A 25,495-nucleotide genomic window follows, 5' to 3' on the forward strand; every position below is an offset into this window, starting at 1 on the left:
ATCAGAATGAGAATCTAAATTCAAGGTGCAAATCTCTTATTAGACAGAATAAGTCATTTGTGTTTGGGTATTAAAAAAAAGCTGCACAGAGCCTCATGGAATCCAGTTCAGCAGCCTATCACATGGGCATGGTGTAAGCTCAGTTTTCTGGGGCATGAGACCAGTAGTCGGGTGTCATGCCCCCAGCACATCCGCTGAAAACATGGATGACTGCGGCAGCAACAAGGCACAACTCTGAGGGGGAAGGGGGAAGGGGGAGGCGGACAGCAAGGGGCGCTCTTGGACTGGCTTTTGCTGCGTCACGCTTTCCGTCTGAGGTGTGCGGGCGACACAAGGGCATGGAAGAGCTTTCGCGATACATGAAGGCTCCTTGTGTGCTGGTTTTTACCAGTCATGAAAAACCAGAGAGAAAGAAAAATGCCTCAAACGAATGAAAAATCCGCAAGTAATACCAAAAAAAAAACAGAAGAGAGAAAACGGAGAAGATAAATAATAATGCAACCAACACAGACACTGAATGTTGTTACCAGAGAGTTTTCCTCCTTGTTGGCAATTTTGTTGCTTAAATCTTTGATAATATCGTGCTGCGGAAACAAAATTTTATCATTTCATTCTGAAAGAGAGAGCTGCTACTCTTAACTAACCAGACAGAAGTATTGTTGGGCGACATAAAAAGAAATAAAAAATAAGAATGAAAGCATCTTGGTATGGAAGTGCAGCCATGCTGATTTTGCAGAGCATCCTGTGTTAAGACTTCCAACATGGGCTTTGCCATCACCGCACAGTGAAGACCATCCTTCAACACTAATCAAAGCTCTTCTACAGTGAAAATGAAAAGATTTTTCTTTATACTCTACCCTCTACCCTTTCTATCATATTAGACAGCATGACAAAAAAAAAATCTTATCACGTATATATCGTGGTTCACATTGTGATAGCAAACTCAGTGACTATCAATGCCTTCCTATGTACAGTGCCATGTATTGGCCCCCTTCCTGATTTTTTCTATTATTGCCCCCTTCTTGACTTCCTCTATTATTGTACATTATTGTGCAGTCCAAAGACATGCAAGTAGGTTAACTGGAGACTCTAAATTGCCCGATAGGTGCGAATGGTGTACGTGCCCTGAAATAGATTAGCGGCCTGTATAGGGTGTGTTCCTGCCTCTTGCCCAATGCACAATGGGATAGATTATTTCATTATGTTTTGTATTTACTCACTTTCCCTTTGTATAATATTGCATTTTGTCTGAAGATATGAAACCATTCAGTGTGACAAATATGCAATGAAATCAAGGAAAGGGGCAAATACTTTTTCATGCCACTTTAAATACCTGAATAAACGTGTTCAGTATCTTAGCTAAAGCATAAAGTATTGGTAGTAGTAAAAATAGTCTATCGCCAAATTTCCTTCTTGAAGTATACAGTGCTTTAGGTCATTTAGAATCTTATATCAGCAGTATTTAGAAAAGCAATACAAGCATTGAAAGTCAGATTACATCTTATGCATTTTGTGTAATTTAATGAGCAGGCTAAGCACTTTTCCCATTGTTTACTTTTGCTTTAATACAGTCTACAACATTTTAAACCCACAGCATTTAAAATATTACTGGCACCTCATTCTCCTCAATCACAGTAACAGCTTGTTAAGATTGAATATGATCCATAGAGAAAATATGAGTGAATCACTACAGAGTATGTTTTTTTTTTCTCTCATTTTTATAATTGATAAGGTAAACAAACAGTATCCATCATTACTTAATTACTTACTTAATGAGCAAATAGAGCACTTCTCCTGTTACACCAAAAATGCACACATATGTAATCTGAGCACAATAATGATACAAGTAATTCCCATTTGTCAGTGAAGTGGATCTAATGCATAAACACTATGTAATGATGTGATGTCTGCAATTATAATAATGGTTTTCCATTTATTTCTCTGGCAACCGGTTGTCAGCTCTTTCAGTATGACAGTTGATGAAAGGAAGGTCTCCCAAAAGGAAAATGTTTAAAAGGCCAATGCTGTAATGTTCATTAATAAAAAGCAGTATACACTATTGCACTATTGCTCATTTAGATAACAGCAATAAATCAACATGGGTGCACGAAAAACAAAACTGGGAGGGATAAGCGAAGGGTTTGAATGAACACATCATTATTGTCAGCAACTAGAGGTCAAGGGTCAGACACATGCAATCCTTGAGCCATACAAATGCTTGCACAAGCCATGGTCAAAAGCAAAAAGAGGCGGGTGACCACGTTTTAAAAGGCTCTTTTTTAAATGCTTAAAAATGGACAAACACAAATGTGGGAGGGGGGAAAAGAGGCAGAGGAGGTCACCTACTTCAAAGCTTTTCACCTCTTCTCCATCCTCATCCTCTTCATCATGGCAGCTCTGGTGGCGAAGAACAGATTGTTGAGTCACAGACAAAGAAAATAAGATATCAACACATGAGAAAATAGCCATGAAAGCTTGGTCGGGGCACCAATTTGCTTGTTAAATCCTTTAATCCTTTTAAGAGAAATTTACAAGGTTTAAAATAACATAAATTGGAAAACTAAAAAGAATAATAGCTCAGGAAATTCCCTGGTCAATAATCTAATAAACCCTAAGAGCGAGGATTCACAGGATATAGCAACAGTCAGCAAGTAAATGGCCAGTACCTTTGCCATGATGTCAGCATAGGCCATGTACAGGTTGTCTTCCTCTAGCTTACTGTCAGGGGGAAAAACATACAAACAAAATCATTTGGGAACCTACACTTATTATGCCCAGATTTTGTTTTAACAGTGCACACATTATAAAACCTTAGTAAATCCGTTTTAATCTCGCAAGATAGCAAGATTTACAATCAGCGTTACAATCACACTTTGCCTTAGGTCTTATTGAAAAAATAGGAACCACTTTATTCGTAGTAAAAACTGTTATTGTTCGAAACTGCAATAGAATATTCTGAATACCTCTGTTTCTGTCTCTATCACTTCCGCCTTCCCACTCTCTGCTTACATATTCGCTGCATCCCCATCTCTTTCCCCAGGTTACTGAACGTAGCTCTCAAACTTTGTAAACAATTTTGCTTAGTTGTTGCAGTCTTATTTAAAGACTTTCTCTCTGTCTCTTTCCATCATTCAGTGTTTCCGTCTCTCTCACAACCTCCTCCCTTCCTGTCCCTCACTCTGTCACTCATTCTCAGCTCTGTCCCATCTCTGGGTATCTATCTGTCTCTCTTGCTAACTCTTTAAAGTTTTGTGATGCGCCAAGGGCTTGACTGTCTCTTGCTAACTCTTTAAAGTTTCGTGTTGTGCCAAGGATGTAGTTTGAATATTGGGGGATTTGAAATGCATAGACCCAGAGAACTGCAACCCTCTGGGGTTTTAAAAGAACAACTGTGAAATGCTCATTTCTGGTGAATTCTAATTCTGGAAATTACTGCAGATTACGGATCAGTAAGGCTGGGTGTTATGGAAAAAACTGGCTGAAATCTTGGAGCAGTCACGGCAAAGTTGTTGAAAATCATCAGAAAAAAGCAGAAGAAATGTTCATTCATTCAGTTAATTTAATAGATCTCATACGCAGCAGTGGGAAATGATTGAAATAACATGCACATCTGTGTAAACAGTAACAAGTGCTTGAAATTTAAAAAAAAAATCAATGGGTAGTTGCCAGCTTTTTGGAACAGCCAACAAGTGAAATACACAGATAGGCTGGTGCACTTGCTCACGTAATTCGGTCCATCACAGAAAGAAAGAGCACGATTTTTCCTGTTTAATTTGGCAGAATATTGTTAGAAATGGAGCATGTTCAAATTGCATTACTAAAATAAAACACAGTTCCTGTGTGTTTTAGAACAATGTGTTCTACAATGCAAGGCTTAGTCTTTAATGAGTGCTGGTTGTCACTGATGTTACTGTAATGGGGGAAGGAGCGCTGGGCATCAACACTGTTAACAGGGGCCATCAAACATCTGATTGCAACAACTGACAAGGATGAGAATCTTGATCCCAGCACATTCCAGATTCTGTATATATTAGCGTACTTTGTCTCTCATAGCATTTGGCAATAGGCTACTGGTAAAATGTGTAGGCCTATACAAACACAGACAGTCACCATCCAAACCTGCCAAAAAATAACTCAAAGCAATCAAAACTAAGAAAGTCGCAGACATGGCAAAACAAATGTTGAAAGTCACAGAATCCGTGATGCCTACGACTTCCATGACAAACACCCAGCCTTACTGACGAGTAGCCTATATCCCAATCACATCATGAAATCCCCATCTTTATTACATGAAATTATTTTTCTCATCATCATCATGTTATATTATTGGGCGGGTTATTTGGCCTGTTTCGTAATACGCCCCTACGTTGCACAGCCTGCATTGCACTCTCATATACAGTCTGGTTTTTGTTTTTAAGCTTTTTTCAGCACACCCACCACTTCTCCGTCAGGGCGGTTCGGCTGAAGAGCTGGATTAGCTGGTGGAGAGGATCGATCCGCTTGGCTCCCTCATCCTCCTCCGACGGCTCCTCGCCTCCCGGTTTCTGCAATTCAAATAGCTGGGACTCTGAGCGCCCACACGCTCCAGGCTAATTACCCCCAAAACAAAGGAGCCTGGCTCATTAAAGCTTTGATGGATCTCGCAGACAGACTGTCTGAGCATCAAGTAATTCCACCTTCACCTTGTTATTTCCCTTCAGTCGGAGCGCAACGGAACCTCGTGTGGCAGAGACATTCCTTCACAAACAATAGGCCACAACGTCGCCATTTCAGGAACTATAAATCTCAACAAGGCACCACGCTAAACAGGGTGCCACCTCGACTGACCTGGCCTTAATTACCACGCCGTTTTCACGTCTGCGCACCGCTCGTCATAAAAAATGTTTAAAAAAAAACATCCAGATTTGAAAGGAGATGCCACTTTTTAATTTCCCCCACTCATAAAAAGAACGGCATCTACAAGATGACATTTGTGCGGATTGAATTTGATCCCACCCCCGCTGTGCCATTTCGCGCTTGGCTTCTGAATGCACGCTGTGCAAACAATGGCACGACTTACGGCCAAATCCTCTATTAGCTTATCTTCGAAGTAATGCTCCTCCGTTTCGATCCAAGACTTCTCATATCCCTGCAGGAACAGGTTGACGGCTCGGTGCCTGCGGACAAGGGGAGAGAAAAAAAATTGGCGGCTCACGAGCAGTTGGGGGTTTTGTCCTGAATTAATGAAAGCGCTGTCAGGTGTCCCTCGTACCTGGGTAAGTTATACAGGGGAGCCATCCTGAAACAGGCCACAACAGCCCTCTTCCGCTGCTTGGAGAGAAGCTTATGCCACACAGCCTTCTTACTTCTCTGGGGGTGTTCAACCTGCAGGACAAACGAGCACATGCACACACACACAACCACACCTCATTTTGTTTCAATATGCATACTGTTATTATTATATTTGTTCTAAGTAGAAGCAATTTTACCACTGATATTAGATCAGCTGAAACAATTTTGCTTCCAGCCAACATCGTTATTATCAAGCTGTGATCACCATCCCCAATTTTCAAAACAAAAATGCAATACGGACGCTATTAATGCTATGTGACATTATAATGCTCAGGCTAATGGGTGTTTCAATATGAATATTTCCATGCAGGTGTCCTGATGCTAGCACAGAAGGGGACGTATTCCCACACACCCACCTGGTCCAGATGGAACAGAACGTGGGCGATGTCTAGAACTCTCTCCACTGTCTTTTCTGGGTCCGAGGTGTCCTCGCTCCTGTTGGGCAGGTCTTTGTACAGAGCCATCTGCCATCGAATCGCGGGGTCCTCCAGCTGCAGAAAGGGGAGGGCCAGAGTTGACACACGGAACAGAGGCATGGGGCTCTTTGTGGCAAGGGGTATTTCACTTTACCCACACAGTGACAACAGGCGAACTCCTTGGGAAGGGTTTTGGATGTTTTTTTTAGGCCCAGATGCTAAGGACTTTCTCCCCAATTGAGACTGATCTCTTGATTCTCAAATCTGATTGAAGTCATCATTTCTTTTCTGATGTTCTGACAAGGTTCCTATGACCCCGTTTTCGCATATTAAAGTGAATGAACTTAGTAACATATTAATGTGTCGAACTTAATGTGAAATGTGACAGGAAAGCCATATGGATTGGAATTTCCTAAATTGAAATTTTATAAATCTGGGGGTAGTCCGAAACAGATTCTGCAGGTATTGGATTTGAATGTAAATGTTTCATCTTGTCTCATGTTGCCTAAATTACACTGAAAAATAACACCACTGGTCTGATGAAAGACCGAGTGTTGCCACTAAGCATTATGTAATCTCAGACCAAACAATTGGATGTGCAGCATTTTACAAATCGAGTGTGAACCGGCATACAAATACACTGGATATACAGACATCCAATTTGTCAACTGTATCTGATCTGAGCGTAAACAGGGCCTATCCTTGTCTAGGATTAAGGTTATACTCTCCATCTAAGACACAAATATTGATTCTCTACCCATGACTGAGATTAGGATTTCCTGTCCAAGACTTACGTTATGAGGATATGATATTGTGCCTACGCTCCACTGTATCCAATAAACTGAATTACATTGCATCCCTTGGCTCTCATGCCACTAATATTCACCTTCATCATTCATTACCATGAATTTATGATCTCAGCATAAAGCAACACTTATTCACTTCCGAGGTTTAGGCAGGGACACTGTTGGTTAAACTAGCCTCGTAATAAGCAATGAATACTACTGTTTAGCGAGAGCATAGACAGCAGAGACCAAGGCTTGTTATCTAATGCAGGGTTCTGCAGAGGGAAGCTAGCGCAGCGGGCGAGTACCCGCCAACACTGCGCTACTCCCAAACGTGTTCTGCAAACCCTGCTGACCCCTCCCTGACCTTAGCCACGGGCAGGGCGTCGGCCTGCCGGACGGGGGCTTTCCCCTGCTTCCCCGCGAGGTCCACCGAGGAGGACTTTTTGGTGGCAGAAAGGGGCGTCCTCAGCGCCCGGTGGGCGGAGTCCAGGGTGGTGGAGCGTTTGCGCAGGAGAAGGCGCCTGTGTCCCAGCAGCTCAGAGCCGGGGGGCCTGGCCTGCTGGCTTTTCTTCCACTTCATCACAATGATCAGCTTCTTTACCAGCTTCTTGAAATGCAAAACCCGGTACTGATGGTGGTGAGGGGGCCATGCAGGCATGCATGAGGGGGGGTGTGGGGGTGGGGAGAGGAGGCAAACAGAGAGAGAAACAGGAGCAGTGAAATGGACGGACGCATGCATGCCCTCAGCGAGATGGAGAAAGTGCCGCGGTGAATAAATTTGCTGCCATTTTTCAAATGGCAAGAAGCAAATGTCACAGGTTCAAACAGGCACTGATGTGGGCACTGCTTTCATTTAATCTCTTTTCAATTAATGTTTCACAGGTGCCTTTCGGGTGCTTCATAAACAGGAATGGATACAGCATATAGGAATTTTACAGGCTTAAACATTCTGTCTGTCTGTCTGTCTGCACAGCAAAGGCCCACAGCATCCTATTCAATAGCCACTGAAACAGTAGCAAAGGAAGGCAGAACACCATGACATCACAGAGTATTAGTGACGGTGTTATGGTGGGTCTGACATGCAGTGAATCCATGCTGATGATGTCACAAGGTCAGGTTAGAGACCAGGAACGCCATGCGCGTGCATTTCAAATCCTCACTCACCTTGCCCTGCAGGTGAAGGTTATTGCGGATGATCTCCCGAACCTCGTCTTCTGTGTCTTTCTGTTAAGCACAAGCATATACCATTATATCTAAGAGCTACTTTCACTCTAAGAGCAAACATCACTCTCCTATATTACCTTTAAAGTGCAGACCTGGGACAGAAAGATATTTGCCATACTTTATAATTCAGAAAACTGGAGAGATTGAATTTGGAGAGTTTCCCAAAATGTAGAATCATATGAATATTTTATATTGTTCTTAAAAACAAGCACTTACAGAGATGGTGTGCTTCAAGAAAACAATGTTAAGCAGTGGATATAGAAGTCACAGACAGCATTCAACCACAGCTGACTTGAAAACCAAGTCCGCCTATTGAAATATATTGAAATATATATCTACCCCACCAGGTTTGGAAAGGGGCCCAATTTTAGGAGGCACATGCATGCATCCAATGTGTGTTTGACTTGCTACCTCTACCTAAACTTCTACTTTCCCCGGCCTCATTTTCAAATGCTTTTTGACTCTACCCAGAATTCTCAAAAATAAATTTCAAGCTCCACTTAGTGGGCCATGAATAACGAAAAGCTCTCTTCATTTCTCAGGGAAAAGGCTCCAGGTACTCTTTCAATTTCCCGGCTAATGGAGGGGAGCCAGCCGGTTTCCTACCTGGGTGAAGCGGTTCTTGGCCAGCGCGATGAGTTCCTGGTCCCCGGGGGCGCAGATGTTCAGGCCCACGGGAAGCAGCCTCTTCAGGGCGGCCACGATGAGGGAGGTCTGCATGGAGTAGCGGTCCCCCTTCCTCTTCATCTTTTTCCTCTCTTGGTCCGACATGGCTCCCTGCCATACCCCCCGGACACAGACAATCAGCCAGGCTGCGCTCATTTAATGTTACATGCACCTCGTTTAATAATGTTCCTCTTCCATCATGCGCTATGAAGAAAATGGCGGTGTGTGCCTAGCGCAAATTTGGGACAAACTAATTCAGCGGTAACCCGAGCTGACACACAGTAAACTGGCGCTACCCCAGGTGGGAAGAGGCTAATTGTGTCTCACTCCGAGGCAGACCCCAGGTGCGGGCAGCTGATGACATTTCTAAGCATTTCCTCGTAAAATGAAAAGGTACTCACCTTTGACATTTTGGACTTGGTATCGGTGATCAAGAAGGACATGTTGTTGATTTCGTTCTGGACCACAAAGTTCTGCTCCTCCCTTTTGAAATTCTGCAGTCGTGGATCAAACAAGACACACATACTGTGCACAGAGTGGAGAACAATCGTCTCCTCCATTATGCAAATGTGTGAAATGACCAATGTCTCACAGGGGATGCATGAAGAATTTTTGCATCTATTTAGCTTTAAATGCCTAAAAGCATAAACATTTGAATGTTATTGTAGATGGCATTACTCAGGCAATGTCTCAAAATGTATAATGGATAACCTGATATTTTATATATTTTCTGATTTACATTAATGCTATCCACAAATTCATGTCACCACTGCTGTCATAGTCATTTGCAAATTTACATTTGGTGCAATATATTTCATTATGCAGTTTTGCTCACATGAGATTTGGCCCAGAATATAAAAACTTCTGCCACCATGCGGAACAGTTCCTCTGCCTCTGGGTTTGGTTCCTTGAGCCATTTTGCTCTGAAACAGAATCAGAATGAAAGTAAAACTTAACTCAGTTCACCTGCATGTGTTTCTAAGTGACTGATTTATGAGCACATCGATTGCACACTGAAGAACATTTTTTCAAAGCAGAAAATTATAACAAAATGAAAATACTGACAAAAAAAGCGTTTCTGTACTAAAATGTTCCGGTTAGTGCAGTTTTAATTAAAAAATATATACACTGAGGCTTGGATTCAATCAAAACGTATCCTTATCTTAGACCAAAGACATAAATCATTTTTGTTGAGGTTGAACACACAAAAATGTGAATAAAAACAGACACATTAAAACCACATTAAATTGCAAATCAAAATGAAGGACATGTTTTAACTGAATCCAGGCAAGCGTGTGTCCCTCTTCCTGAAGCTCCCTGCTATCATTAATAGAGGCATTACCAAACTACTGCCCCTTTGCCTGTAGACTGTAATTCCGTTGGGCGCTCCAGTACCTGTTGTAGTCGACGAATCGGATAAGGAGTGGGTAGAAGGCGTACAAGTCCCGAACCAGGATGGTGAACTCATCCAGGATCAGCAGCTCCGCCTCGGACATCTCGCCCCGCCCCTCGGCCTTCATGTGCTCCTCGTCCAGCAGGACGGTCGCCGCCTTCTTCTTCAGCTTCTCCATCAGAGGCAGGAAGTGCGTCTTCAGCAGCTGGGCCTTGGCCTTGCTGATGATTGGCTGAGAGAACACTGAGAAGACGATTGACAAGCAGAGGAACAGGTGAGCAGTGTTTTTATTGCTTTTGTGGTGTCTGGTAAGTGTCTGGTAAGGGGAAACACAGACTGGCCTGAATGGGGTCACGTACCAAATTCCACTCAAAATATTCACATGGAAAGTAATTTTGGCACACACATGTACTTGTTTCAACCTTCTCCATAAGACCAATCTTCCAAATGGACATAATGTAATAAAATGTAATATCTATGAACAGAAGCATTAAACCCAGTTAAAGATATTACACGGTAAAAGATACTCCACTAATAGTGGCAATCATCCTGAGGAAAGCAGAATATGGAACGGAGACGCCTGAGGGCCTCTACCTGCCAGGCGCTTCATCCACGCCCCCTCGTCGATGCCCAGGTTGTTGTAGATGATCTTCAGGATGTTGCCCAGCAGCGTGTTCATGTGCTCGGAGGTGAGCGAGGTGCAGCATTTGTCCGCCCGTTCCGGGTTGCTCTCCGGGCCGTGCTCCCACCAGTGCGACATGTAGCTGCAGAGCATGGGCAGCACCACCTCCATCACATGGGGCATCTGGGTGTAGCGCATGCCTGACTCGGCCAGCTCCATGATCTCCTCCAGCGACTTCTCCAGGGACGGGATGAGGGGGGACATCTCCTCCACCTGGGCTGGCAGACCCAGCGCTGACAAAGAGAGAGAGAGATAGAGCGAGAGATAGAAAGAGAAAAGGAGGAACAGAGATATGGGGAAAAAACAGATAGATAGCGATGGGAGGAAGGATAAGAGGTGGAAACATTGAGTTTGAGAGACAGGAAGAGAGAGGAAGATTAGAGAGAGACGGAAAGAGAGTTAGAGATAAGGAGATAGAGAGGGAGACCAGACGGAAGAGCGAGAAAGTGACAGGGATAGACATACAGTTAAGGGAAGTAAGAAGTCCAACGGAAGAAAGAAGCTTTGAGCTAAAATAGGTGTCACAAAAAGGCGATATTTAAAAGTCAGCCTGACCAGAAAAGTGTTGAGGATACTTTCAAAGTCTGAAGCAGTTTGGTAAGCCTATCAATTTTTTTTAAACCTGGCACAGGATTTGTGTTATCAAACAGGCAGTTTTGTTTCCATCTGGCAGAAACACAAATACTGAAGGCTGTTGCACAGACTCACCATGTACTGAACAGTCTTGTAAACTAATGTCAGAACTTGGTCACATCACACTCCTTATACTGGCATTACTGGTGTGTGTGCATGCGTGTGTGTGTGTGTGTGCATGTGTGTACTGTATATGTGTGTGAACGATGTGTGTGATTACTTACCTGCTCTTTCGCGGGACCCTTTGGTGTTGTAGATGGAGTAGTTGTTGTACTTGTTCAGGTGTGGCTCCAAAAAGGACACAGGGAAAGCTCCGGAAAATGCGGCCAGACATTCACCCAGAGCCGGACGCTGCCTGCAAGTAACAGGGAGGTCAGGCACTGAGAAAGACGCCCAAGCCCTCACACCTGTGCCACTAAAAACGCCTGGCCATTTTTTCATGATAACCACCTAAGAGTGGATAGTGACACATTTCTCCTGACGTGAAACAAGACTAAAGTAATCAACTGCACACAGAAACACCTGTTCAACAAACCAGTAACATCCCCAACAAATTAATGTGTTCAATTATAAGAATCAGCAGCTTATAGACATCATTTCAGGACCAAAAATGGGTTTGAAAAAAAAACTGTGCACTGTAATAATTTCATCAAGAATAATTATGGTATGTGGAAAGCTGTTCAGCAGGATTTAGAAGCTTCAACAGGAAAAACAACATAATGGCTTGATCATTATAAAAAACACCTTTCAACATAGATGCTTTTGCTGGTGCCAAGCGAATAGAGGCTGTTGAGAATCCTGTAACAGGACACCTGGACATCATCCACTGCAAGGAAGAAGTGAGAAGTTTCCTGTTAGAAAAGCCGGCCCCAGTATTTCCCAAAATTCACCAACACTTCAATGTGCATTTAATATGTCGTGTTACACAATTTCCCTCGGATTTCTCATGCGCTCTACAAGGAGGGGACCAAACAGATGGAACCAGGAGCAGCGGGAGGCGGCTGCACCTACATATGAGGTCTTCGCCAAAGAGGTTCTGCCCGATGTGCTCGAAGAGGGAGGAGAGCACGGGGAGCAGGGCCACCGTGGTGTAGTTGATGATCTGGGTCACGCCCTTGGGCTGGGTCCTGGTGTGCGTGAACTGGCCCTGCTTCAGGTTCTCCATGGTCTTCTCCAGGTCCTCCGCCGCATTGTCGAAGAAGGCCCGCAGCGCCGCCTTCACCGTGTCCAGGCCCGTCTTCATCACCGTCCTGTACGTCACAACAACCGCCAGCACCGCCCAATCACTGCTGAGGCACCTTGGTCTGACACGCCCACCCTCGATCACGTTACCCATTATCCTCCTTCATAACAATTTACTAACATTTATTGAGGTTGGCCAACTATCATCAGTGTATTTCCTAATACAATTATGTTCAGTGTGGAAATTTGTATAAAGAATTTATAACTGAACAGTAATCTAAAGTGTTTAAAGGAGCTGATTACATTGCATGAAAGGATTTCAACAAAATCAACTTTTAGTTTTTTAGAAAAGAGAAAATAATAAGTGCATTGTAAATAGGTAATACAATTTCTGCTTGTTACAATTATCTGGTGATAAAAACATCACTTTTTTCTTGATGTCACCAAATTGTTTTTACTTGCAAATATCAATTGTTGAGTCAGGCAAATTAGAATGTAAAAAAATAAATAAAAATACTGAGAAAATTCATCCCCTAAACCCATTTAGAAAATTATGGGAAGTAATGTCATTACTTTATCAGTGACTATAACAAAATATCAATGTTTGTAGTTGAGTGGCCATAGCTTTTTCTCCGCATTCATGCAGAGCTCTATGATTTGAGAATAAAATGTTTTTTGCTCCTGTGTTATAACATCACACCCTCACAAAAACAGGGTCTGGAGAATTTAAATGATAGCAGACCTCACAGACTAAGGCAACAGTGCCACCTACCTGGCATCCAGAGTCTGGCCCAGGATATGAAGACAGTTCACGATTGAGGTAGAATCATTTCCTAAAATAATCGACAAGAACGCAAAATGTTACACTTCTGGGACAAATTTCCAGCGCATAAAGGGGTCAATGGTTTAGATCAATGCTGTGCAGATTTGCTGATCTTTATATCATCTGCATGGCTTATCTTGTTAATTGAGCTTGTTGTCTTAGGTGATCCTCCTAATATAAGTGAATCAGCGTCTTCTGTTCAGCACCGATACAAATCAAAAGGTCTAATTAAAAAGCATGCTTCAGCTCTGTTTCATCTTCTGTCAATTTTTATCTAACACAGATTCATGCAACAACAACAATAATAACTATTAATGAAGGCATGAGCGATTCTCCAGTGGATGTCTCCCTTAATTTAATCTTTCACTGCAACATGGCATTTGTGAAATACGAATATGGCAAAGTATTCTAAGGCATTCCACAAACTGCTCTGACATCTTATTATCAAGCTGGTTTTTAAAGCTTTTTGACTCAAATCTTATTCAATTGTTAAGTACAGACACGTTGAAAGTTCAAATGAGCTCTCACAACGGCATTAAGGCCAAACTGTAAAATCCCACTTTTTAAAAAGAATACGGGATGTCATGAAGCCCAGTGAAAACGAAAAAAATGAGTCCACGGCAATGTAGATTTTAGAAAAGAGGGGCTTTCGCATCTCCTAAAAATCCATGCTTGTCTAACAAGGCTCTGATAATCGGCTTAGAAAACTTTGCACAGCGACATGCTTCAAGTGTCACGGTCACAGGGCCTCTCCTGGCAGAAATCACTCTGATTGGCCGGTCAAAGCCCTGAGGGGTCGGGCAGGGCCCACAGGACCGAAGCTTAAGCACAGAGTCACGCATGCAGACATGGCCTCACAGCGCAGACAGGGAGAGCGAAGGAAGAGAGAAGAGCACCGGAGAAAGGCAAACATTTAAAGTCACCAAACTTCACGCCCACACCAGCCTTACCAAACAGTGATATCCTATGTCTGACAAGTACTCCAAGTTTGCAGAAAAGGCTGAAGATAGGGGTGGGTAGAAAAAAGAAAAGAGAAAGAGAGAGAGAGAGAGGAGGTAAAAAATGAAAACAGCTGAAATATAAGAGTATGTTACAGAGTGTGCAGCCAATGTTATAAAGTCAAAAGTTATGTTAATCAGGCAGAGTCAGGCGCGATCAATGGGGTTCAACAGCACTTGGGTCATTTAGCAGTCACAGTAGAGCAAGCGGTGGTGGTTTTGGGAGCCAAGCTTTGTAAAAGGCAAGAAGAATGGAGATGGGGGTCCTAGCCACATCCCTCACTGCTCTGGCACAGTATATGCAACTGGGATGTATGGGTGAGCAGTGACAAGAGCTGTGACAGCTAGTGAACTGTAATGGAGGAAACTGATTAAAAACATATAGCAGAACCTAGCATAGTATAAGAGTAGGACATATGATATGAGTGCATTCACAATTAACACAGACATATTATACAACCTATGGGATGGCTTGTGTGGCACAAATTAATATTTCAGTAATTAAATAACACAATGGCAGAACCCAACAGCTTCTTAAATTACTTTTACACTGCCGATGGGAATCATATAGCTGCTTCTTTGTCCATTTAACTTTTTGTTCTGCTCGCTGTCCAATAAGCTATTAAGATTACGCATCAAAGTTTACATTGGTGAGGTTAGCAACGGCATTGAGAACATGCTAGCCCATTGCAACAATAAGCCTTTTCTGGTGTAATGGCAGTTCTCACCTGGTGATCATCTCCTTCTCTTTGTTGGAGGCGTGGCCTCCACTGCTGAGGGGCCGTATTGCAGTAGACAGGAAGTAGAGGCGGTGATTCTTGAAATACTGATCAACCAAGGGCAGGACCACCTGAGACAGACAGACTCATTTAATATACAAGATTACCGAGTTCCTGGGCTTTCACATAGCGTGTTGTATAAATTATAATATTTCTAAATGATTATATTTTCATTTAAAAGATAATAACCTACTGACAAACTCAGGCAATGTGACCTAGCTCTAGCAATTTTTAAATTTTTCTTAAACATTCGAACCTGATTTGTGGCTGTTTGATGTTGCTCTGTTTGCTGCTCTTTGTTATTGATGTTAGTAATGGAGCACACTAGCTCCTCAGAGACACATTTAATGAGCATCTTCAACAGTGCATTGACTTGAACCTCTTTTATTTTTATTTTCTATTTTTATTTTTTTGAGGAGATTTCAGCAATTGGTATGATTTATACAACACTACGTACCATGCGATTTTATTAGACTGTGGCTGATTTACATTTCAGACACTTCTGTCCTTCGTCAGAGATGTCAGTAATTAAGTAATTACAGTACGGTGATTACAGTAATTACCGTAAGTCAAAACAAGTACACCACCAGCAAAAGGAAACACAAAGCTGCCTTCAGCAATTACAGATCAAAGACCTCAGTCATATAATGAATTGAAAGTTTTTTGATTTTGTTTTCCTTTGCAACATGTGCTTTTGAAAACACTCACTGATCTGCAAGAGTGCTTGCAAATGTTATCGTCTAAACAATGTACAGACATGCTGCCATACTGCAGTTTTATACACTTCTGTATGAAAATGAACCTGCTTTTGAGACAAGCATAAGCAAAATGAGTCAGACCTTCCCAAAAAACTTCATTTGCTGCTCATGAGGAATCTTCTCTCCTTTGCCCCATGTTCCTACGTCTGTGACGAGATAGAAGGCCAACAATGCTTCAGAAAAAGTTCAAACTTTGAACGTCATTTCAAACTTATTCAATTAAAAGCAAGCGTAAAAAGGACCTCAATTAAATTCAAATAAACCGGAAACCATCTGAAAGTAACATTGTTCAATCCATGCAATTAAACTTTCAAATGTTTAAAGGAACAACCTTTAAATGTGTTCAATGAAAATGTAAGCAGCGTAAAAGCAATACACTCATTAAATGAAAAGGCTATTATTGAAAATAGGGAAGACCAGAAGCGCCGCTCACCAAACTCCATCATGTGTTTGTGTGCCTCATCCACATAAGTAATGAGCTGCTGGAGGAAGGTGTAGGCGAAACGTTTCTCTATGGAGGGGGTGTCTAGCTCCTGCTCCTTCATAGCCCTGTAGAGGCACAAAAAATAAATAAATAAATAAATAAATAAATAATAGCACAGCTGTACATGCTGAAGACATGGGATGCACAGAGAATCAACGGTCTTTCCCCCACCTTGAGACCGTGTAGCCATTGATCTGAAAAAACTTGAGGATGTCTTGTGCTTTTTCTCTGTCTCTGGATTTCTCTTTGGCAGTAAGAGTGTCGTAGGGCACCAATAAAGGATGGCTCCCTCCTCCTGGTGGACATACAAATTATACCCACAGTGATTATTAGACAAATGCAACGGCCATTTAAATAAGCGGATTACATGAAATGCTAATTAACCAATCATGAGCTGTAAATTGCCTAACCCTGTGGAAAAGGCACGTACCCAACGGGATTTCAGTGTAGAGACACAAATGCTGGGCCTGCAGCTAATAAGGTACAGAAACTAACATCCAGACTGCATTATAAAATATAGATTCTGATGTGGAAATGCTGTAGATTCAAGTTCAGAAGAAGAAAAACAGCGACATCTGCTGGCCTAACACTACAGCTGGTCTGAAAAACAATCAATTGCGCACAAAAAAAATTTTCTTCTGGAATATGAATTTCATTGAGCCAAACCCTTTGACATTTTTAATCCATAAATATTGCTATATTGTTTTTGACCTTTAATCCCTTGAATAATGAATTCCTGGAGATTCATTAAGAGATATAATTTCTGACCCTGAACAAATTAAAGACATATCTGTGCCTATGGCAGAATGAGTTCACACTGCACTGCTACTGGGAAGGAAATTGACTAGCCACTCTTTAGAAGAGTGACACAGACAGCTGTGTACTATAGCATCCAGTGAGAAAATATCATATAGAATGGTGGGGAAAGCAGAGATACACAGATTACAATGCAAGTTACCAAACCTTGATCGAACAAATGGCCCAAAATAATATTTAGAAGAAGAGGTCTATAATGCCCTCTTTTTCCTTTTGTAATGGAATGTCTTAAGGTACCCCAACCAATTTATGTGTAGGTATGTTAATTTGGTAGGCATAGGTGCATGTGTGACCTTCTGTATCTGAATATGAGTGTAAAGGTGTATATGTCTATGTACACATAATATGTATATTGGCACCAATATGTATTATTTCAGTTTGGTCAAGAAAGGAGTGACTTTCAATATAGCTAGGAAATTACGAAATGGCAAGGAGACATAGCTTAGATATTGTTCTTTTTATTCGTAGATTTATTTTCTTATTTTTGTCTCTTTCCCTCTTTCTTTATCCACGCCTGCTCTTTTCTCGCACCACCATTTCATTTTGGAATATGATTGCGTTCTCTGTGCTACACTGTGTGATTATTGCCATTGCGGGGGTGGGACGATCTCACCACCCAGAGCTTGAGGGAGACCATGTGAGAGAAACCAATATAAAGAATAAAATGGAAAAATATTAATGCCGAGAAATATCATTTCAAAGTCTCGGATAGAAAAGAAGCTCCCATCGGCACACCCCTGCACACCTCCAAATGAGATTAGAGCGATGATTAAATTAAGTTATTGCCTTGTGCGTAAAAGGCAGAAGCAGCTCACATGCAAAGTTTCTTGAATGAACATATTCAAAAACTACAATGAACACAAAAACAAAAAACAGCACAAATACAACAAAAATTCGTCAGAGCATAAGGTTCTTGCATTCTGATGAAGACCAGCAAAGCGAAACACTAATGCGCAAAATGGTTCTTAACTGTCATTTTATCGACAGGGATAACATTTTTGCCATTTTCCACGTGAGTTTCACTATTATATTTACTATACTATATGCTTTACTTACTTATATTTACTTTACTTTATTTCCACTTCCTGCTGAATTTAGATGGTCACATACAGTACAAGGTCATTTCAAGATTAATTTCAGCATTAAACTATGCATGTCGATTCCTTACAGCGCATAGTTTTAAGCTGTCTCGCCTATATGCTTCACAAACACAATGCTACCAAGGAGATTAAATCTACAAAGGCGATTCAAAGGTCAAAGCGGTCAGAGCCACATCTAAGGCCTACCCCAGCTACAAGCGCGCCGACAAGCAGAGGTCGCGAGGCGGAGGCGGACGTTAGCGTACCTTCATCAGTAAACATTAAAGTCCTGTCTACGGGAGGGGAACACCGAGCACAGGAGACAGAGAACACGACGACACGAATCAGTGCACATCACAGAGCTTCACACGCGAGCAGCCCTCGCTCCCCGCAGCAGTCCCCGTTGCGTTACTCCTGTCTTTTTTTTCGGAGCGGTACGACACGTACCGTAAGGACAGGGCGCTCCGCTTGACTGGCAGATTGATTAAACAACCAAAGAGAAACAATAGCTTTCACCGGCAGAAACAAATTTTTATTTATTTTTTTTGTCGGAGCTGGGATTCGCCACTGCCTCCGAGGCGGCAAAGAGGGGCCCCGGTGCGATTATTATCTTCTGGAGCGAGAGGCTTCGCACAGCGTGACTGGGTGAAAAGACGGAGCGGCAGGAGGGGCTGATAGGCAGGCTCTCGGATTTGTGTCAGGCACGCCGTCGCCTTCGCGCTGGCTCGTGACGGCGACGGCGGAGATGATGACATGTGCACATTTCAGAGGGCCTGTCATCTCAAACACAAACGCAGGGACGGGAGAGAAAAACACACCACTGTACCTTTGGCTTCCAGCTCTATCTTTTTCTTCTTTGCCCAAATATTATGATAGTTCTCTGCAAGCAGCTCTGCCATAGACTGAAAAAACAAGTCAAACAATGCAATACAGCATTACTGAGGCTTTAAAAGACCTGAACCCATTTTATGATGCCAATATTTTTGCAAATACCATGCAAAATATAATTACTCCTTTGAGACATTTCTAGGACAAGTGAGCAAGGACCTGAACATGAACCATAAGGAAAGTACTTGTTTTGCACTCCATCCAAGTCAGTGGATGTTCAAAGCGTATCTTTAAATCTGGGGCACATCCAAACAGGTCCCCTTGGGTATATTGTATGCATATACATATCCACCTCACTATATTTAAACATAAAAGTTCAATTATATTACAGTGCGACTGTACAGGCAGATGAAACCATCTATAGTTTACTCTGCATAGCAAAAATTGTAGCCAGTTACATAATCCTAAAGTTATGAGCAAAGAACAGCAGCTACAACATTAGAGCTTGTTTTCCTTTTTTTTTTTTGTAACTCCATGGCAACAGCACACCAAGATGCCCCGGTGACGTAGGGGCGTGGCAGACAGCTTGTCACTCACGTGCAGGTCTCTGGACAGGGTCACGTTGCTCATATCGATCGGCCGTGGGCTGAAGCCATGTGTGCCTTCGATGGACAGCTGGGCGAGAAATACGCCATGAAAGGCAAGAGCGCGTACATATTGGCCTTCTCAAAATATAGATATCCTTAGACTCGACTGCGCATTGATGAACATAAATGTCCGACAACTCCACAGAAAGTCCTTTTAAAATATGGTACAAATATATCTTTTCATAAAACCTTAAATGAATGCATATACTGATATATCTTTATTCATTTCATGGCAGTAGTCCTACTCTAATGAAAGCAGCCACAGGCAATGTGTCAGGAATCCTGCCTGATTCTCCTTGTGTTCCGTTGTTGTTTATTTTATTTTATTATGCTAGTTATTATTATTCAGTTTACTTGTTTTAGTTGGTTCGTTGGTGGTGGTGTTTTTTTCCCAGGTCCTGTTCTTCACGCACGCCCCGTTCACCGTTCCGATCTGAATCAGCCTCCATACCTTCCTCATGCATCCCATTCACAATTGTTGCTATTAGTTCGTGCCATTTCTTGCCAACGTCCCGTTTTGCATGCTACAACTTATTCTGTATCTTTGGTATTCCCGGTTTTGAACTTGCTTGTTTTTTGATAGTTTCTCCTGCGACTTTTTATTCTAGCCTGATATGACTCGCCTGTTCCATCGACTGTCTTGCTCTGATCTGTGCCTTGCTGTTTGTGTTGGATTCTGGATTTTGACCTGCGCCTGTATTCTGACTACGAGACGTTGCTTATCCTGTACCCTGTCTGAAATAAATCTCCACGTTTTTTCACGACATCTGCTGCTTGAGTCTCCCAGACCTGACACAAGCTCGAGCAGGCGTTAGGAAGGTTTACAGGTCACATCGCATGACTGAATGTGTCACCTGACTGGACTGAGAAATTCGGCGGGCGCGGTTGTGCAGTCCCGCAGGGTCTCCCTCTTTCGTCCTCTCGATACTCCACCCCCAGGCCAGCATGGTCTTAAGAGACTCCTTAATTGGCCATCGGTACACTTCCTTGTCCTGTAAGATGAAAGATATGTATAAATATCATGACAAGGCACAAATTCTGCAGTTCCGATCACTGGGAGTATAGTCACACAAGGTGTTCAAGAGCAAATATTCATTACAGTGGATTAAGTATTAATGTAGCGCCTTTCATCTCAGGAAACACACACCCCTCCCCCAGTATAAGGAGTGGCTGCTAGTAGCGTCAACTTGTTCATCCTTCCTTCTGTTATATCATTAAGGCCTGAATCCAGACTATTTGTAGATGTTACATGTCTTCGTGCTATATTTTCAACAGGCAATACAATGAGCCTATACGTGCTGCTCTAAGCTAAACATCCTTCTGTTTCCGGGTTCCCAGGGCACTGCAGTACCTTCTCGGACAGGCCTTTGTACGGCTTGAGGAGAGGATGCACTTTGGAGGCCTCGCACAGCTGATCCCCATGAACCCAGCCGTTGGCAAACTGAACAGAAGCACACACAGAACACAGTGTGAGATACACACAGAACACAGTGTGAGCTACACACAGAACACAGTGTGAGATACACACAGAACACAATGTGAGCTACACACAGAACACAGTGTGAGCTACACACAGAACACAGTGTGAGCTACACACAGAACACAGTGTGATATACACACAGAACACAGTGTGAGATACACACAGAACACAGGATCACAAAACCAGGACTACACACAGAACACAGCGTGAGATACACACAGAACACAGCGTGAGATACACACAGAACACAGTGTGAGATACATACAGAACACAGCGTGAGATACACACAGAACACAGCGTGAGATACACACAGAACACAGGTGAGATTCACACAGACGTGTGCGAACATGAACCCAGCGTAATACAACAGAACACAGCGTGAGACACTCGAGAACACAGTTGAGATACATCAGACCAGCGTGGAGATACACACAGAAACAGCATGAAACAACAGAACATGTGATGATACCATGAACACGCGTGAGATACACACAGAACACAGTGTGAGATACACACAGAACACAGTGTGAGATACACACAGAACACAGTGTGAGCTACACACAGAACACAGTGTGAGCTACATACAGAACACAGTGTGAGCTACATACAGAACACCGTGTGATATACACACAGAACACAGTGTGATATACACACAGAACACAGCGTGAGATACACACAGGACACAGTGTGAGATACACACAGAACACAGCGTGATATACACACAGAACACAGTGTGAGCTACACACAGAACACAGTGTGATATACACACAGAACACAGTGTGAGATACACACAGAACACAGTGTGAGATACACACAGAACACAGTGTGAGATTCACACACGTTCATGCCCTGCTCCAACAATACCTCAGCTGTATAAGAGACAGGACACATCACCTTGTCCGTGGACCACTTTTCGTGAGAATGTTCCGCATATTTATTGATGAAATAGTCCAGCTTCTCAGGGACTGTGACACTGCATAAATAGAATAAAACATTCAAAAATGTATTGATGATATGCATGTGTCTCGGAAGAGCAGACTGAAGAGAACTGGCTAGCTAACATTAGCAAGCCGTATCAATCAAAATGTATTTATATAGCGCATTTCACAAACAATTATCACAATACACTTCTGTGGCAAGGAAAAACTCCCGGTGAATCCTCAGAAGGAACCAGGCTCAGGTTGGTTCTAGCTGTTAAAAGTTCACACAAATGGCTAGCAAGCAAGAACTTTGTTGTTATGAAATTCATCTCTTGCATTCACCAAAATGCAGGTCAAAAAAGCTATCCCAGTTTCCCAGTGTCTATGCATGTATGTGTGGGCGGGTGCGTGTGTGTGTGTGTGTGTAGGTGTGTGTGTGTGAGTGTGTGAGTGTGTGAGGGAGAGGTGGGAATGCATGGAAAGCATTTACTAATCCAAAGTTCTCTTACTTTGAGGTGTCAACAGGCTGGGGGTTGAAGTTGCCCTCTGCGTCCATGGAGGACTGCTTCTCCATCATGGCCACATAGTTGGACTCCATGTAGTCTGGGGGCAGCGCCCCTGCCACCGCACTCAGGCAGGGCAGTGCCAGCTTAAAGAGCTCCTGGTCGTACCTCTGCATAAAGCATGGGAGAGGAGGGGGGTGTGAGAGCAGTGCATACACACAGGTGAGGATGAGACACACAGAATTTCAGATGAGAGCATGTTTACCAGTACATGGGGAAAAGTCGAAGTAAAATCTGGACCACAGATGAATGAGTCATCAAATATTTCATTTTGCATTGAAGTTACTACATGTATTATGAGGAATGTGTTACATGTACACTAATTCAGACTTGCTTATGGCGAACAAATTAACAGTAGCAGGTCCAGTGAGATATGGCTGGTCTTAGTCCACCTGTGCTATTTTTCTAAAACATCTTTGTTCATTTGATCTTGACGTTGATTCAGCAGAACTGTGTGTGTGTGTGTGTGCTGCTGTAGTTTTTCTAACTCAACGCTAGAGGGCCTCGAAACACAACTATTCTGAAGATAAATTGCATCACACAAAACCCAAGGCTACATGAAGGACATGAGGTTCCCACAACCTTCTGAGACAGGGCGTCAAATATTCCCCAGAAGAGTTTTCTGGACAAGTGCAGCTCCTCGTCTGATGCGGCCCCAAAACTCCCCCAGCCTCCAGACAGGCAGTAGTACTTCCAGCACCGCTCGTAGTGATTGGTCAGCAACTGGAATGGGAGACAGACTGGTTTGATCCCTGACTAATCCCATAAACAAACACACTAATATCATACTAATACTTATATGGTACAACTTCAGTGCAGGTCTATAAAGATCATAGCTCAGATTAGTTACCTATCCTGTAATGAGATGATAGCCTCTTTTTCATTTTCAATTTTAGAGCACACCACTGCAGCTGCACTTGTGTGATCCAAGAGCAGCTCTCTGAACTGCTAAATGATAGTTTCTCTTCGAAACTGCAAGCAGCCAGTAGATATGACCATCTACATATGAGCTACTGAAAAATCAGCACACTCCAGCAACCAGAACAGAGGATGTTATTGAATAGGTAACTCACCAACGTGGGCAAGCACAGACATGCATAGAATTATGCGCTCTTATCCAGAGTGATTTACACAGAAATTACAGTTGGATTTATACAGTAGGATATTTTTACTGGAGAAATTCAGGTTAAGTATCTTACTCAAAGGTAAAACAGCAGCACCCCGGCCAGGACTCTAACCCACAAACTTTCAGTTGCTAGCCAAGTTCCCTAACTATTATGCATCACTCTTGCATCACTACCTGCCTTATATGCATACTACATACCTTCAGTGGCATTTTTGTGTGCTCGTTGAGAAGAGGAACATCAAACACCAGCCTCCTGAGCAGGTGCTGCATCATGGAGGGCCTCAGTTTACTGTAGAATCATACACAAATGCACACACACACACACACACACACACACAAACACTGTGTTAGATGTTAAATAAACCTATTTTAAAATGGGTGAGGACTCTCGAGATACCAGCATCTTTTCTCAAAATCTTTTGGCCATAAACTTATTTGGCAGAACTTCCACAGCCTTTCAGACTAGACTTTAGATTTCCCTAGACTCCCCTGCGCTGTTGTTACCAGCGTTGCATCATTTATACTTCACTCTGTAATTTACCATCTAAATTCCACTGTACTGGCTACTCAAATAAGGGTCAGGCCAGCCTCTCTCTGAAGCAAGACCAGGAATATATTCAGATAAATCTTTTAATAAGAGAATAGCACATTTTGTTTCAGATGGCCAGATACCAGGTATATTTTGTGTCTGCCTGAGCTGTATGACTTATGTATTTCTTTCTTACTTGCGGGCCCATTTTCTTCCATGTTGCTGTCTGATTTTGCTTCTGTCTTAATAGAAATGGTGTGCTAATAGATTGAGCATGAGGGTCTGAGACTACTGTGAGAAAATGTCCAATGTCTGAGACAACAGTGAGAAAATGGACAGAGTGTCAGAGACTACAGTAAGGAAACGGACCACAGTGTCTAAGACTACAGTGAGTAAATGGCCAGTGTCTAAGACTACAGTAAGGAAATGGACAGAGTGTCAGAGACTACATTGAGGAAATGAATCAAAATTCCTGAAACTACAGTAAGAAAATGGTCAGTGTCAGAGACTACAGTGAGAAAATGGGACCACAGTGTCAGAGACTACAGTGAGAAAATGGGACCACAGCGTCAGAGACTACAGTGAGAAAATTGGACCACAGTGTCTGAGGCTACAGTGAGAAAATGGGACCACAGCGTCAGAGACTAGTGAGAAAACTGGACCACAGTGTCTGAGGCTACAGTGATAAAGCAGCTGAGCATGAGACGGACGGACAGCGGGCTAGCGGGACTCACCCGCACACGGCCAGCAGGCACTCCTCGATGGCGTCTCGCTGGGCCTTGGTCAGGCAGCAGCCCTTGGACAGGCGGTACACGGTGTGGAGCAGCGAGTCGATGAGCGAGGCGAAGGGCTCCGTCCCGGCGAACAGGGGGGCGCATTTGGTCAGCAGGGGCAGCACGGCGGTGCACAGGTAGCGGTTTAGAGCCAGGGCCATATCTGTGGCGCTCAGCGCAGCCTGTGAAACAGGAAACATTAGCTGGGTCAGCTCCACAACCGCATCATTTATGACATCATTTCCTCCTCAGGAACATGCATTGTGGAATTCTGTGTATGTAGCTAGAGAGGTATGAATTTTATCTGGCTGTTTGGCTGGCACAGTTTCCCGGGCGATCGCTCACCGTGTCCAGCGAAGCAGCTGCCCGGAGGTCCGGCAGGAAGCCCACCTCCAGGAGGTGCAGCAGGAAGTTCTGGTCCTCGATGCCGTACACTCGGTCCAGGAACAGCACCATGGCGGCCTTGTGATCCGGACAGAAGCCTGCCGACATATCTGGCTCCACCACTGTTCCGTCTGCGCGCGCAGACACACACACACATGTACGCACATGCACACACACACACACACACACAAGC

General features: G+C 43.1%; 1 protein-coding gene across 5 annotated transcripts in view; it reads right to left on the reverse strand.

Annotated features, from left to right (window-relative positions):
* Positions 1-25,495, reverse strand: part of ryr2a (ryanodine receptor 2a (cardiac)) — a 164,222-nt gene that overhangs the window by 21,659 nt on the left and 117,068 nt on the right. For 2 of the 5 annotated variants that reach the window (XM_064320554.1, XM_064320552.1), the window contains 31 exons: positions 25,264-25,433; positions 24,880-25,100; positions 23,815-23,905; positions 23,073-23,213; positions 22,437-22,600; positions 21,902-21,980; positions 20,879-20,968; positions 20,382-20,519; positions 19,478-19,555; positions 18,879-18,954; positions 16,329-16,452; positions 16,107-16,222; positions 15,755-15,819; positions 14,865-14,986; positions 14,089-14,138; positions 13,088-13,148; positions 12,145-12,383; positions 11,878-11,959; positions 11,358-11,488; positions 10,413-10,733; positions 9,821-10,061; positions 9,261-9,348; positions 8,827-8,919; positions 8,366-8,536; positions 7,700-7,759; positions 5,688-5,822; positions 5,252-5,364; positions 5,060-5,156; positions 4,438-4,544; positions 2,667-2,718; positions 2,347-2,397 (listed from right to left, as the gene is read on the reverse strand). In XM_064320554.1, coding sequence (XP_064176624.1) covers positions 2,347-2,397; positions 2,667-2,718; positions 4,438-4,544; positions 5,060-5,156; positions 5,252-5,364; positions 5,688-5,822; positions 7,700-7,759; positions 8,366-8,536; positions 8,827-8,919; positions 9,261-9,348; positions 9,821-10,061; positions 10,413-10,733; positions 11,358-11,488; positions 11,878-11,959; positions 12,145-12,383; positions 13,088-13,148; positions 14,089-14,138; positions 14,865-14,986; positions 15,755-15,819; positions 16,107-16,222; positions 16,329-16,452; positions 18,879-18,954; positions 19,478-19,555; positions 20,382-20,519; positions 20,879-20,968; positions 21,902-21,980; positions 22,437-22,600; positions 23,073-23,213; positions 23,815-23,905; positions 24,880-25,100; positions 25,264-25,433 — 3,767 coding nt within the window. Of the gene's footprint in view, positions 1-2,346; positions 2,398-2,666; positions 2,719-4,437; positions 4,545-5,059; positions 5,157-5,251; positions 5,365-5,687; positions 5,823-6,899; positions 7,164-7,699; positions 7,760-8,365; positions 8,537-8,826; positions 8,920-9,260; positions 9,349-9,820; positions 10,062-10,412; positions 10,734-11,357; positions 11,489-11,877; positions 11,960-12,144; positions 12,384-13,087; positions 13,149-14,088; positions 14,139-14,864; positions 14,987-15,754; positions 15,820-16,106; positions 16,223-16,328; positions 16,453-18,878; positions 18,955-19,477; positions 19,556-20,381; positions 20,520-20,878; positions 20,969-21,871; positions 21,981-22,436; positions 22,601-23,072; positions 23,214-23,814; positions 23,906-24,879; positions 25,101-25,263; positions 25,434-25,495 lie in introns of all 5 variants that reach the window. The other 3 variants (XM_064320553.1, XM_064320538.1, XM_064320545.1) reach the window with 3 other exon arrangements.

This window comes from Anguilla rostrata, chromosome 2, assembly GCF_018555375.3.
Source record: "Anguilla rostrata isolate EN2019 chromosome 2, ASM1855537v3, whole genome shotgun sequence".
Taxonomy (NCBI): Eukaryota; Metazoa; Chordata; class Actinopteri; order Anguilliformes; family Anguillidae; genus Anguilla; species Anguilla rostrata.